The 15,934-nt window shown below is 35.7% G+C and overlaps 1 protein-coding gene across 5 annotated transcripts in view; it reads left to right on the top strand.

Moving 5' to 3' along the window:
* septin9b (septin 9b) overlaps positions 1 to 12,234 on the top strand; it is a 127,157-nt gene extending 114,923 nt beyond the window's left edge. For all 5 annotated transcript variants that reach the window (XM_067459504.1, XM_067459505.1, XM_067459509.1 and 2 more), the window contains 5 exons: positions 4,747 to 4,864; positions 9,244 to 9,339; positions 9,521 to 9,617; positions 11,678 to 11,729; positions 11,854 to 12,234. In XM_067459504.1, coding sequence (XP_067315605.1) covers positions 4,747 to 4,864; positions 9,244 to 9,339; positions 9,521 to 9,617; positions 11,678 to 11,729; positions 11,854 to 12,004 — 514 coding nt within the window. In that variant the 3' untranslated portion in view covers positions 12,005 to 12,234. The remainder of the gene's footprint in view (positions 1 to 4,746; positions 4,865 to 9,243; positions 9,340 to 9,520; positions 9,618 to 11,677; positions 11,730 to 11,853) is intronic.
* The last annotated feature ends 3,700 nt before the right edge of the window (positions 12,235 to 15,934 follow it).

Below are 15,934 nucleotides of genomic sequence, written 5' to 3'. Positions count from 1 at the left end.
GTTTTAATCGGCCAATGCCAATTTTATTTTAAGCTTTTATTGGCTGATTCAGTTGTCGTACTGATAATATCATGCATTCCTAGTGATCATACAAGCCAGTGGTAGTCTTCTGTCACGCGAGAATAGTCTAATCTGCTAATTTTTGACACAAATCACAATTTGTTATCGATTAACTTGAGATATTAGAGAGCCTGTCCATTCCGTCCCGTATTCCACCATGAGAAATCTGGTCCCCCTATTTGCAGGTTTTAGCTCAATGTAGTGTTTTTTGTGTGTGTGTTTGTGTGTGTGTTACAAGTCATCATTGGAGTGATTAGTCTTCTCTTCAGTGCAGTTTCTTCTATTATAATGAGTATACAACTTGTTTGGTGTGTAGAAGTAACTCTATATAACCTTTTCAGGCTGCTCAGCAAACTGCTACACAAGTTATGAACATTCTACAGTGCATCGCTGTAATGGAATTGTTCTTTTTTTTTGACAGCATATACTGCATTTACAGCTGCTAATATGATTTGGTTTGGGTGATCCAGCCTAAGAGGGCAATGTTAAATTGCAGTATAAAAGGGGCCCAAACACATTTCGACACATCCAAAAATGCATTGGACATGATGGTGTAAAATATTAAACCATCTTAATGCATTCTGGACTGATGAACAGTGAAGGACCACCTACTAGCTTGTCTATCAACCACTGCGCTAAAAGTTTTTGCTGTTTTGTCCAAGTTGTTTGCATTTGGAAGATTTAGTTAATACGTATGTTACCAAAATAATTGCAATTTCAGCTTGAAACATTTTTTTATAGATGCCTCCTCATACTGTGTGTGGGTACGTGCCTGTCTGCGTGCGTGCGTGTGTGTGTATGTGTGTGTTTGATGGGGCCAGAAGAAAAATGAGATTGTGTGGTCCTGTAAATGATTTGCTGTCTCGTTTTCTAGGTCTATGTGTATGTGTGTAGGGTCTGCACATGAGAGGAGGGCTTGAGGGGTTAAGAGTATGTGTTGGTGTGCACACTGTTATTAGACACCGTCTCACAGCTGCTGCATGCTTGTAAGATATCTGAACAGCTGCTTGTTCTGCCACATGTCACATAAGTCGCACACAGGCTTCAGTGCCTATGTTTGAAAATTTATCCAGGAAACACCCCCTTTCACCTCAAGAGCATGGGCGGAAATATGGGTGGAGCCAAAGGGGCAATGGGCCCAGCAGAAATCTGATTGGCCCCCTTTCATTTCTCCTGTCTTGGATAATGATTGGTTATAGTAACCCGAAAGGCTCTTGCCAAACATAACTTTCGATACTCAATCTTGTAGTGGCATCAGCCAATCAATGTGCACAGATGTAATTTTCAAATTTCTTATGAGTGATTAGTCACGTGACATTTACTACTTGCAGGAACTTGTTAACTCTTAACTGTTACTTATACTGTTTTCAGAGAATTACAGGAAGTACTTGAACTTAATAATTAATAGCAGTGGAATGTTTTACCATGCAATATTACAGATATTTATTTATGTTGTGAAGTGCCTTCAGGGAAGTTTGAGCATCAGACATCAAGACCACAATACCACTGTCAGCATTTGGCTCTTTGGGTCATCACTTTTAAATCCTCATGTTTTCAGAAAAGCAGAAAAAAGCTATAAACCCTGTAGTTGTTAATCAAATCCCTGAATCGACTTTCAGTTCTGGCTACAAATTGGCCATGAGGTTCATTCTTGGACATTTCACACAGATCCTTTGAGACCTTGTGGAGACTTTTATAATCTCATTAGTGGATGTTGCACTCTGGTGGCTAGCCATTTGAATGTGGTTTATTGGGAAACAGGAAGTGAAATGAGTAGTTTCCACCACAGATGGTGACTCCTTCCTCTATGAAAGAATTAGGAGACCAACAGATGGGAGTATGTGCTCAAATATCAAATTGGCATTACCCCTGCTAGGGCTTCTGCACGTTATGTGGATCTGATAATGCAAAACATTTCTTTTAAAATATACATGAGGATATATATACATTAAATTGAAATGAAATGAAATACACAAGTAAATTAGCTGAAATAGGGTTCACTGCAACCTCCTTGCCAAGTGGAATGTCTAGGAAGGTGTGTTTAGCTCTGTGCCACCATAATTCGGTGTAAAATTAAACATAAAACAGCTGCTATCATAATTTATTTGTGTTCTAGTTAGAACAGATTTAATACATAAATACCATAACTACAAAAAAAAACACATATATCATAAATACATTTGAAATGTACTGTAGCACACAATTTATGCTACCATATATTTGTATGTATTGATATGTTGAATGTTTCTATTCTTATAATTGTATTATTACTTAACATTAATGTTATATTTTGTTTCTGCTATTTTAATTCCTTTGTCAATGCATTTATACTGCGGTATTAGTCTGTGTGAATGAATTGTTTTATAATGCATAATATAATACATCTAGGATGTACAAAACTTTTTTTCTGGAATTTGACCTGTTTTTGCCACAACACCAATGACAGGAAGATTAATTTAAGATATTTAGCACATTTTGTTGGTTCAACAAAATGGGTAAAAACAGATAACTTTTTCCTTGAGCATTAGGTAAATTTGAAGAAAATAATTTATTAAATGCAATAAAATATTTAGATGATATCTAAATTTCAAACCTGTAATAATAATTAATATAATCTAATTTCTTGAAATATCCCATATGCATTATGTATGATGCATGTTCCTTAAAATATACTATTTACAATCTTTTATGAATTTCTTCAGATAAAAATACACACACACACACACACACACACACACACACACACACACACACACACACACACACACATGTTAGTCTATGTGGTTTACAGGGACTCCCCATAGGCGTAATGGTTTTTATACTGTACAAACCGTATTTTCTATCCCCTTACACTGCCCCTGTCCCTAAACCTACCCATCACAGGAAACATTCTGCATTTTTACTTTCTCAAAAAAACATCATTTAGTATGTTTTTAAGGCCATTTGAATTATGAGGACATTTGATATGTCCTCATAAACCACATTTATAGTGTAATACCAGTGTAATACCCATGTAGTTATACAAATTTGTGTCCTCATAAACCACATAAACAGGCTCACACACACACACACACACACACACACACACACACACACACACACACACACACACACACACACACACACACACACACACACACACACACACATATATATATATATATAATTACATTTAATATCGTTCCTTTTAATTATACCTTGTTAAATTTCAATTCAATTTACAATTCTGTAAATACATTCTGTGAACTGCCTCAATTCAAATTTAAGAATTTGTGTTTGAAAGGCATTCACGTTCAATTCTGTATGCCACACACACAGATGCAGCTTCTAGTAATTGTAATGTTGCACCCATATACTTCTCGGTACATAAGCTTAAGCACATACAAAAGCACACGTGTTTCAGTTTTGTTGGCATTCACTTTTTTATGTCCTATAATGTACTTTATTTTTTAACTGTGTAAAGACAATGCTTATATATTCAAAGAGCCATTTAATTGTGAATGCATGTAATTCCTCAAAGCTTCTCGTGCACGTGTATATATTGCGTGTTTTAGTGCTCAGTGGAATATTCAAAGCCCTCAAGCTCTGCGGTCCTTCCCATGTGATAGCATGCAAGCCCAGATTGTGACATTTTTTTGTCCTGCGGACTAAGAAGCTCGGTGCATGTTCATTTTAGTGTCATGTAAGATGAGTGAACCGGATGTTTGGCCATTAATGATGTCAGTGTTGCGAGTTTGTGCCTTGTGGTTGTGAATGCATTACGCTCAAAATCAACCCAGCAGACTTAAATACACATGACAGCTGGTTATTATATGCAAGTTTTTTAGTAAGTCACAAGCACAGAAGAAAGTTCAACATATCCTTAAGGCCATAGGTCACCCAAAAATGTACACTTTGTTATAATTTAAATGTTGTCCCAAACTGATAGGATTTTTCTTTCCACTTTAGACCAAACATTTGTATTATTATTGTTGTTTTATTATATATAAAAGCACCGTAAAAGTGGGGTATACATATGAGCTTTGTGTGAGAAAGTGTCCTAAAATTCATTAAAAGTCATTATTCACTGACATATTTTTACTATTGTGTGTATTATTTTATTTTATTTTATTTTATTTTATTTTATTATTTATTTTATTTTATTTTATTTTATTTTATTTTATTTTATTTTATTTTATTTTATTTTATTTTATTTTATTTTATTTTATTTATTTTATTTTATTTATTTTTACATACTGTATTCAAATAGGGGACATACTCACTGGTTACGAGACAAACAAGAACTAATAACATGCCATAAAATGTTCACTGTTTATTATTGGAAGTCATATAACATCATGTTGTCATAACGTATGTCCATCAAGAGGTGCATAATTGTTGTGCATAAATGCTAGAGTCCGGCACTATTGTCTCCTCCAGCACATCCCAAAGACTTTCAATGAATTTAAGGTCTGGACTCAGAGATGCCATTTCTCCCCCACTTTTTACATTGATGCCTTGAGTATTTGTGCTGCTTTTACAGTATTAGAATGAGATACTTGAGGTTAAACTACTTTTGCACTCTATTACTTCAAATGTTTTAAATAAAGATTCAACATTAGACCAACTGAATAAGCATTACTCAATGATCTCCCATTTGTCCATTTATAGTCTAATTGCCTTGCTTTGTTTTGTTTCCTGTTTCAGTTTGCGGCCAATTGACATTGAGTTTATGAGACACCTAAGCAAAGTGGTGAACATCGTTCCTGTTATCGCCAAAGCAGACACACTGACCCTGGAAGAGAGAGACTTCTTCAAAAAGAAGGTGAGCTCCACAGAATGTAGATAATGGACCTCTTCCAACTGTATGAAAAGAGGTTTTATAATATCTTTTCAATTTCTCACCTTGTAAAATGCTGGGTCTTTTCCCTATTGTCTATATCATTCACCTGGGTCATAAAATGAATTTATTTGGGAGCATCTGGCATATGAAGCATCCATTCATTTGAAGACTTTTTCCTCACTCATCCAAGAGTCTACACCCCTTGTATAATGATTTTTCTTTCAAGCATTTAACCTCATTACAAACTGTCATCACACAATGTCTGTGAGAACCTCTGAGGGTAAATATCTGTGGGAATCGCTTTCATGAAGATGTGAGTTGGTGCAAAACTACTCCCCTGTGAGGAATACTCAAGGCACTTCCTAAACATTTCCTTCTGTCTTGTTGGCATATTGAGTTACAGACTACACTGTAGGTGTTGTTTACAGTATAATGACACAATACTGTTACAGTTCTAGATGCTGATTAGTTGGTACAGTGTTCTAGCATTTTGAAAAACATGGTACAGTAAACGTGCAGTCATTACCATTGTTCACCAAAATTTCACAAGTAAAATCTCAACAGAAATCAATATGATTGAGAATTTTGCATGAGGGCATAATATCTCCCTTTGTAGATTTTTTTAACAGATTCACTGCATTGACCTACAGACCAGCTTGGTATCCAACTGTCCTCTGTGTGAGCTTTACTTCATGCATTGTTGTATGCATACTTTTTTTGGCCACAAAATTTTTACATCAAACAACTGGGTGTCCTTTACCTGTTCATAAGTTATTTATTTAATTGGAACACAGTGTCCACAGCGGGGGCTTATTAAAGGAGCACTAGGTAACTTTTCAACCTTCATAATATATTTTTTAAGACTCTTGTGATGATAAATCGACTTACAATAGGTTGAATGACACGTCTGCCATAGCCTGATGGGGTCTGTATCGTTTTTAATCGTACTTTTAAACTTCGCGTTTCGGGTAGTAACCCGAGAACAAAAAGAACTACAAAATTCGACTGCTTTACGGCATATACGTTACTACCACCAACACCCACACTTCCTTAAATTCGGACGTGCGAGCCCAACTTTGTTCGTCGGATAATATAGTCATGTCCGAAGCAGCACAGACACATAAGAAAGAAAAGGTTTTGTTGGAGGAAAGCAATAAGAGGAAACGAAAAAGTGATGTGATTAAAGGCAGGACGAGGATCAACATTGGACCAGCCTTTGCTCGTCGGCGTGAGCTGAAGGAGGCGTGCCCGACCGATGCTGTCATGCTTGTTACGGTGAGCTACCACTCAAACATTGAACTGAAGTATCATATAGATTCTGTAAAACGGTAACCAATAGACTACTATAATGACGCTGGCTTGTAAACGTGAGCATCGTGATTATTTGGCATTTGAAAAAAATAAAAGCCATGAAATTATATTCATATGACATGCTAAAACATATGCCACTGACTGTAACGTTACCTGGGATGAAGACATTTCACACGCGACGCCAGAAGAACTCGAACTCCTCTTGCAGTGTTCAGGGGAACTGTTAGTGCTGCACCGACCCGCGGGACGCTTTTATGAAGTTATTTGGCCCGCCCCGCACCACTGTATATATTTTTACAACCCGCCGCGCACCCGCGACCATTAAATAGACATACGGGGTCCGCGGGTTATGAGACGAGCCACGCATCACTAGTTCAGGGCTATCAGGGTTGTCATGTCAACAAATGCACGCGCGATGGCATCCCCTGTTGTAGGATTACAGAGCTTACGACAGTAGTTGAGGACATTATTTTTTCCAAACTGTAGGGGGACCCCGAGAGCAAAAGTAGCCAAGTGCGGCTTTAACTTCTAGCTATTTTGTAACTAACTCCTAACTCATCTACTTATGCACAAATTATTATTATTATTATTATTATTATTATTGTTATTATTATTATTATTATTATTAAATTCATGTGCAAAATTAAACACCTTCTCATCCTTGCAATGGCATCTCTTCTCTTCTCTGATGAATGATGCAGCAAGGCAAAGTTGTAACTTATGCACAGCTGGTTCAACCGCCCCCATTCACCAATGCCGTTTACTTTATAAAATGTACTTTTTAAATAAAATATGTGGCACATGACTAACAACACTCTTCAGCTTTTCTCTATATTCCCAATATAATATAGTCTGGTATTATTATTTTTTTGGTTTTGGTTTTTTAAAGGACCTTTAAAAGCATAATTCCCATAATTTGGATGGAAAATATCTTTGATCATGCCTGGACATTCTTAATTATGGAGGAAAAGCCCTAGAACTGGTTGAGTATTTTTGAGTTTCTGGGTTCAGGGGCTGGTGAGGCATTTTATGCTTTGTTTGACCTTAACTTAAACTGTAACTCGGCAGAACTTCAAAGGCTGGAAGAGGCCGTTCACAGGCCAGATCCAGCAGTGGGCAGCTGGAGTTGGTACAGTATATATGGAGGTTTGCCATAAAACCAGCACAAACATGTGAGCTGATGATACTAGGTTGTCTAATAATAGGTTGGTCAAATGCAAGCTCTTTAGTATGTTAATTTTCAATGAAGCGATTGGCTGGCTACTGAGTGAAGTGATTAAACTGCATGAATCATTTGTCTTACTAATGTTTTTACTCAATGAACCTGATTGCTTGTTCTCTTGTAGTTGGTGAAGTTAAAACATTTCCTTCACATTCTTCACCTCGCATAACGTCTGTTGGTTTTTCAAATGTAAAAGCTGCCAGAGGAAACTCAGTGGGCGTCCAAGCTACCGTTTCCTCCTAACATTTGCTTTACCTGCCAAACAGAACAAACCGTAGGCTCCAGAAGCTCTTCAAGCTTCTACGCAACTGTTATGTTTGGCTGTGTGGTCAGCGCACAATCCTTAGATCCTTTTCCTTAACCCCACACAGCCTTTGACCTGAGAGGAAAGTGGGGTTTCTCTATTTTCAACCTTGAGAACATTGATGTGGACTTGCTGAATTTGTCTGGATTATTTGCTTTAATGTTCAGCTCAGGACATCAGGCACATGGAAGCAAAGAATCAAAACAAACACCAGCTCAGAGTGGATTCTGTGTAGTTTTGATTCTTTGTCATTGATTAAAGCCTCCCGCAGGCTGAAAGCTCTCTCACTGTTCTTTTCATTATGCTCCCAATGTCCAGTTTAAATCTTCACTGCCAGAGGTCTGAATGCATGTGGGTTACGATTATCCAGTGTGACATCTGAAAAGCGTGGTGACCCTTAATGTGCACTAGAGAATGCATCATCAAAGGGAAAGTTTAACCACGAATGAAAAGAATCATGTCATCCTTCTACTCTTCTTCATGTCGTTCCAAACCCATATGACTGACTCTCTTCTGTGGAACACAAAAGTAGAAGACATGAATTACTGGTTGCTCTTTTGTTTATGATGAAATTGAAGGGGGATGCAGGCTGTTGAGTTGCAAAATGACCAGGAAAGAAAAAAAAAAAAAAGAAAAAAAACATTGAAAGTTGGAAAGTTGTCATAAAAGTTGGAAATATCAGTGTTAACTAGCACTGTTAACAAAAAATAAAAAATAAAAAAATAAAAAGAATAACGCTGAAAATTATTAGTTGAAAAATGTAATGTACCTGTACAAAACAATTTACTAATGAAAATTAGAAATGCTGTTTTGGCTGCTAACTGAAAAAAACAGGTTGAAGTAAAATTACGTAAAACATTTGTTTATTTTCTTATAAAAACACTTTTCTGCTAGAAAACAAGTGCGGCCCAATGAGTTGCACAAAACAATAATACAATCAAACATAACACAATAAAACAAAACTACATTAAAATCTTTTATACTATAATGGTATATAAATAATTTGAAAACAACACTGTACCATATGAGTCCTACACAATTTTTGTTTTTGTTTTATGATGCTTTTGTATCCTTTTTGAAGCTTGAACGCTCATGGAAGAGAGCTATCGGGACATTTGTAAGCTTTTATTCTGTGTTCCATGCAGGTTTGCAACAAGTTAATGATGGCAGAATTAGCTTTTTCACAATGAAGTATTCCTTTCATTTCATGTATTTTTTCCTTTACTTGTTAATGTGTTTAGTAAGCGTTGAACTCTTACTCATTTTGAAATCATCTGGAATCGTCATATTTTTTGACACTGACAGAAGATTGTTAGGCCTCTTTTTGTATAGGATGCCTCATAAATAACTACAGTACATGACCTAATGTTCTGTGCACATTCACTCATGCATGTCCTCCATAGATGAACGAAGAACTAAACAATGATTCATGGATTTATTTCGTGTGTGTGTGTGTGTGTGTGTGTGTGTGTGTGTGTGTGTGTGTGTGTGTGTGTGTGTGTGTGTGTGTGTGTGTGTGCGCAGATCAGAGAGGACTTACGAGTTAATGAAATCGACATCTATCCTCAAAAGGACTTTGATGAGGATGCAGAGGACAGAATGATTAATGAGAAGATCAGGGTATGTCCACCTGTCACTTTATATCTCTGTCACTCCTATTGGGGTATGCGCTGAAAAGAGCTGTCTTGTTTATGACTATAATATGCTTTTGAGTCTTCAGTTTCCTCCTGGATGGGCTGTATATTGTTATTACAAGTGTTGCTTTTGTATATTGAGGGTTTCCAGTTGATTTGTGTTTTAGGAGATGGTCCCATTTGCTGTGGTGGGAAGTGATCAAGAATATCAGGTCAATGGAAAAAGACTTCTGGGCAGGAAAACAAGATGGGGGACAGTAGAAGGTAACACACACACACACACACACACACACACACACACACACACACACACACACACACACACACACACACAACACAAACTTTTTTCTTTTTTAGAGAAAAAAACAACAACACTGTTTATATGCTTTTTTAAGCCATTTGGTTTACGAGGACACATGAAGTCTCCTCATAAACCATGTTTACATTGTAATACCCTCATTATACACATCTGTGTCCTCATAAACCACATATACCTTTACACACACACACACACACACACACACACACACACACACACACACACACACAGCCTCTCTCACAACACTTTCTTTAGTCATACTTTTTTTATTGCCCAAACTCACATCTGCACATCCTCTCTGGCATTTAGCTTTGTTGTTGAATTGGTGTCTTGTGCCTTGTTTCTTGTTTTAAAAACATATGGTTGTGTGTGTAAGGACATTTATGGACTCGTGTCCACATCATCCTGCATTGCTGTGACTGTTTTACAGTATTTAAACAGATTTAAAACTGTGATATCCTCTCTACAGGGTATCTTGGAGACATTATAAGTATACACACTATAGGGTTAAGTGAACATATCTGATTACCTGTAAATATTGTGTGAATGCAGTTCATATTTTTTATCTGTCACAGTGTTTATTTTGTAATGATAAATTATCATAGAGCTTCAGCAAAAGTGAAATGTCTAGAGCGAGACGCGCAATAACAAGTCAACAAGAAAGATTAGGATTTTCATAAAGTGTGTGAAAATGTAATCTAATTATTGTAGTTTAGTTTTTAAAAAAGTTGATTGCATTTAATGCTGTTTTATAAATGCAGAATATTTTGTTCTTAATCGGAAAGTGCTTATTTTATAACTGCTTTAACTTTGATACTGGTTTATGTATTTCGAGACATGATGTGAGAGGAATAAAATGGAAATGAATGAGACATGTTAACTACAAAATATATTAGATCTGGGGTTTTCAATGTTTTAGATGCCACAGTCCCTCAAATATGATCATCCCTTTGTGAGGAACGCCCATCCAAAAATGTATAAGGCATCTTTCTATGGTTTTCATTCTTACTACCAAGAGCAAATCAAGTTTCTGTACCCGATTTGATTCTTCCCACAGAAATAGTTACTGAGAATTCAAACTACTCTTTCACCTAGAAAGCATTTGATCAATAGCAATTAGAAAAACTCAATCTTGCATTGAATAGAGAGTGGTAAAAGCTAACTGATTGGAGTAGAGAAAGGTCTTCTAGCAATAATATATGAATAGTGTGCAGTCTTCTTAGTAAGACGCCTTTGAATGTTAAAGTCAAGTGGCATTCACACACTAACAGTGATTTGCAGTGACCGGTGGACAAATGTGATTACCAATAGGAGCACAGATCAGCTCATGTGCCTTTTTTTGGCAATCAGTATTCAGAGAGTCAGTATATGTGTAAGAGTTGACAAATAGAGGAAGGAAACAGTGCTTCTGTTTTTCTAATCATTCCATATCTAGTTACTTTCTTTTTGTCTTTCCCACTACATTCTTCTTCCCACACTGCATGTTAGGTTTTAAGTTTTTAATGGGGATTTTTAAATGATTATGTTCTCTTAGTAGATTCTTCTTCTTGTTCAATAAAGACCAACTCATTAGGAGCGTTATCACCACCTACTGTACTGGATGGCAAATTAAATTTGCATGGATGATGAGTTTGAAGATTAAAATCTGAATGGATGATTCATTCTTCTCTCAAATGGACCATTGACACTCCATCTATAATTTCTTGTTGAATCTTACTCTTCCAACCCACATACAACCCACTTGATTCTTATACCTGCAATATCAACGTGATGTTACATTAAGAAGCTTTTTGCTGCTCAAGTAGCCTCACTCTTGTCGTCTGTTTTACTGTACTGCCATCTAGTGGCAATAAAATGCCACCACACCTCAAGCACATTAACAAAAATAGAAACATACAGTGGCAGACTGTTTATACAGTGTTATATGAAATGTGTTAATTGTTTTGTCATGACTGAATTTCTTTCTAAAACCACATTATCTTCCTTTTTCTAATTATTTTTGCAGTTGAAAACACTGCACACTGCGAGTTCGCCTATTTGCGGGATCTGCTTATCAGGTATTCTACTATTCAAAATGTTTGTTTTTTAGAGTGTTTGTATAAACTAGACTGCAGTTCATTTGTTATTTTGTTTATTATTTCAATATAAGTGCTCACTCTGTGTCTGTTTTCCCTGTTCTAGAACTCACATGCAGAACATCAAAGATATCTCAAGCAGCATCCATTACGAGATGTACCGTGTACGCAGACTCAATGAGAACAACACGCAACCAAACGGGCAGCAAGCAATCCACGCCAATGGCGAGCATGAAGTCCTCTCCCACGAGATGTAGATGTCTGTCTGACCGTCCAGCCATCCATCCATCAGTCCGTCCATCTATCTATTTCTCCTTCAATCTCCTAATTTTCAACAGTCTCTCCTTCGAGTCACTTCGAGTCATCGTTCTGTCAATTTTATACAAAAAAAATATTTCTGATCTGTGGAAAATGAATCTTTAAGTGTGTAGCAAAATGTGATGTTCTGTAATGAGAATTTTATTAGAAATGTGTTCCTGTCCCCCCCCCCCCCCCCCCCCCCCAAATGGTCCCATTTACGGTAACTGTCAAAAGTCCAACATGCCATAATGCTTAATATTATCTTATGTAAGCATTACAAATAACAAATTAAAGTGGTTAAAATACATACTGTATGGCTATTGGTTATAAAAAATGAGGGGTTCTACACCATAAAAATTCAAATCAATCAAGTTTTTGACTATTTGAGAATATAATGGAACAAAAACAAGTGGACTTTTGGACAACAGGACTTCTGACTGTGCATTCACACACTTTTAGACAAGAGCTTTGTTCTTGATTGAAGCAATATATGAATTACATTTTTGTCGAGTGTAAGCATAATTCATAATTCATCGCCCTTTTTGTAGTGACTGCCCTGTGTTGTATCTTTACTGGTCTATGAAATTCTAGTGCATTTTGTGCCATGTATGCATTTGTGTGGGTTTTTTTTTTTAAAGCAAGTGTTTTGTCATTCTAAATATTGTGTTTTTCAATTGTAAATGCTTTGACATACTTATGTGAAATTAAATGTTATTTTTGTTTTAAAGAAAGGTAAACATTTTTTTAAGTTGTAAAGAGTTATGTATTTATATTAGCATCATGTTACCCGTATGTAATAGTGTGGCTTTTGTAGGTCAAATCTCCAGACTTCCAGAACTGCACCACAGTGACCCAAAACACCTGTACTTTTTTGTTTGTTTGTTTGTTTTCTTTTGCAGCTGTCAGTATTCAGTAAAGCAAATCCTGAGCCATTCTGTTCTCTGTATTCTGTAATATACATGTGACCATGATTTGATAATAGATGTATTTCATGTTAATGATCTCATGATTTTTATTCTTAGTGACCCCGAAAAAGTTTGGACACTTAAGCCACACTTAAAAGTGCATTGATGTCTTTGCATTATGTATGGTAGGAAAATATCAAAGCAAGTGACATCTCAACCACACAAATTTATAAAGAAATTGTTTTTGTTTTTTCCTACATCTGTGTGAGCTAGAGTAGAGCAGTTTTTATTCTTTCACTAAAAATACCTTGACATCAGTTCATTTTTTTTACAGATGCCATTGCTTTAATATTTTGATTTGATAATTCATAAAAAAAATAAAGTGTGACATAAAGTGTACACAATTGTACAAATATTTTCTGCGCCAATATATGTACAAATACAGGAGAAGTTGTTTCATTTTCTTAATAGTTAAACTGGACATATGCTGACATTTTTTCTATTTAAGAAAACATTTCTTGCCATTCAGAATTCTTTTTTTATTTCTCCATTTGCAGATGATCTGTACCATATTTTGCACATATGAACCCTGATCCTAAAGATTTTAATTGAAAAGACAATGCATACTGCTTACAGTGGGGACAGTTTTCCTACCTAGTGATTTGCATAATATTTGAAACATGACACCAATTATTTTGCAGCCATAATGAACAGAAACCAAATATCCCCAGTCTTTTATTGTTCTATTCAACCCATATTGTGTCATTCATGTATGTCCAGACTGGCCAGAAATATTATATACATTAAAACAGGTTATTTTATGAATATTGCACCCATTGTATGTTGATGTATTATACGGTCAGATTTATCTTTAAAAAAATAAAATTGCTATTTTTATTGTCATTCATTTTGCATCTGTTTGTTTCTTAGTTTTAACAATGACTTGGCTGAACAAATTTGTTCATACACTTCAGGTTGTAAGATTAAATTCATTATAGCCAAAATAACAATGCCGGGCTTTGTTCTGTAATGTTGATGTAAGTGTATAAATCAGAAAGTAATATGTTTCTTGTGTAAGCTCTCTGCGGTAATGATCATGAGAAAAATTATGCTAAACTAAAGGTAAAAATGCCACAGTGAATATGCAATTTTAAAACAAAGAGATGAAACAGACTATATACAGAAGCCTAATGAAAATGGGAAACATTTAGTTAGTACTTTATTTACCCACCTTTGGAAGTTATCAAAATGTAATTTCTCCAGGAGTCTCCAGCAGAGGGAGAAAGAAATTGATAGAAAATGAAGTAATCTGTATCCTTGGGCATGTGTGTAACCTATATTCAGTAAGTTACAAGTGGAAAGTGGAAAATATGCCATTAAAGATTATTTCAATAGGAACTGAAAATGCCTTTGAGATTGCATACCCAAGGTTTATATCTAGACTATAAGCCTACAGTATATAAATCTTAAATATAATTTCATAATCTGATCAAATATAAGCCTATTATCAGACATAGTGATGGACCCCATTTTTTTTTACACATTTTTCAAGTTTTGTGTAGTGTATAATACAAAATTATGAGCAAGATATACATTTGCATCTGTTCATTTACAAGAACCATTCGAGTTAACCAATGCACAAGAATGAATCGGGCTTTTCAAAGATAGTAGGGTCTGTTTAGGACTACCCAGCTTTACAAAGCTTTTTTAAACATGAGAGAAACCAATCTAAAAGAAGAACCAATCCACTCAAATGAATCTGATTTACGAAGCTTAGGCAGCTGACTTGTTGCCTGTTACCTTAATGGGCAGCATAATAGTCTAATGATATACAACAAAATAGAGGGAGCTTTAGTGATGACTAAGGGAAGGTTTAATAATGACAATACAAATTTATCACTAGAAATTAAAATAGGATTGAAAAAGTTGTTCAAAAACATACATTTACACAAATTACACAAATTACTAACATTATTCAGATGCTATTAATTTATTTATTTATTCAAAGCTCAAATGTCACAAAATCAATTAGAAAACTATATATATATATATATATATATATATATATATATATATATATATATATATATATATATATATATATATATACAGTCTTGTTCAAAATAATAGCAGTACAATGTGACTAACCAGAATAATCAAGGTTTTTCGTATTTTTTTATTGCTACGTGGCAAACAAGTTACCAGTAGGTTCAGTAGATTCTCAGAAAACAAATGAGACCCAGCATTCATGATATGCACGCTCTTAAGGCTGTGCAATTGGGCAATTAGTTGAATTAGTTGAAAGGGGTCTGTTCAAAAAAATAGCAGTGTGGCATTCAATCACTGAGGTCATCAATTTTGTGAAGAAACCGGTGTGAATCAGGTGGCCCCTATTTAAGGATGAAGCCAACACTTGTTGAACATGCATTTGAAAGCTGAGGAAAATGGGTCGTTCAAGACATTGTTCAGAAGAACAGCGTACTTTGATTAAAAAGTTGATTAGAGAGGGAAAAACCTATAAAGAGGTGCAAAAAATGATAGGCTTTTCAGCTAAAATGATCTCCAATGCCTTAAAATGGAGAGCAAAACCAGAGAGACGTGGAAGAAAACGGAAGACAACCATCAAAATGGATAGAAGAATAACCAGAATGGCAAAGGCTCAGCCAATGATCACCTCCAGGATGATCAAAGACAGTCTGGAGTTACCTGTAAGTACTGTGACAGTTAGAAGACGTCTGTGTGAAGCTAATCTATTTTCAAGAATCCCCCGCAAAGTCCCTCTGTTAAAAAAAAGGCATGTGCAGAAGAGGTTACAATTTGCCAAAGAACACATCAACTGGCCTAAAGAGAAATGGAGGAACATTTTGTGGACTGATGAGAGTAAAATTGTTCTTTTTGGGTCCAAGGGCCACAGGCAGTTTGTGAGACGACCCCCAAACTCTGAATTCAAGCCACAGTACACAGTGAAGACAGTGAAGCATG

The sequence above is a fragment of the Pseudorasbora parva genome, chromosome 12 (genome assembly GCF_024679245.1).
Source record: "Pseudorasbora parva isolate DD20220531a chromosome 12, ASM2467924v1, whole genome shotgun sequence".
NCBI classification, from domain to species: Eukaryota; Metazoa; Chordata; class Actinopteri; order Cypriniformes; family Gobionidae; genus Pseudorasbora; species Pseudorasbora parva.
This window is presented reverse-complemented; position numbering and strand designations above follow the sequence as displayed.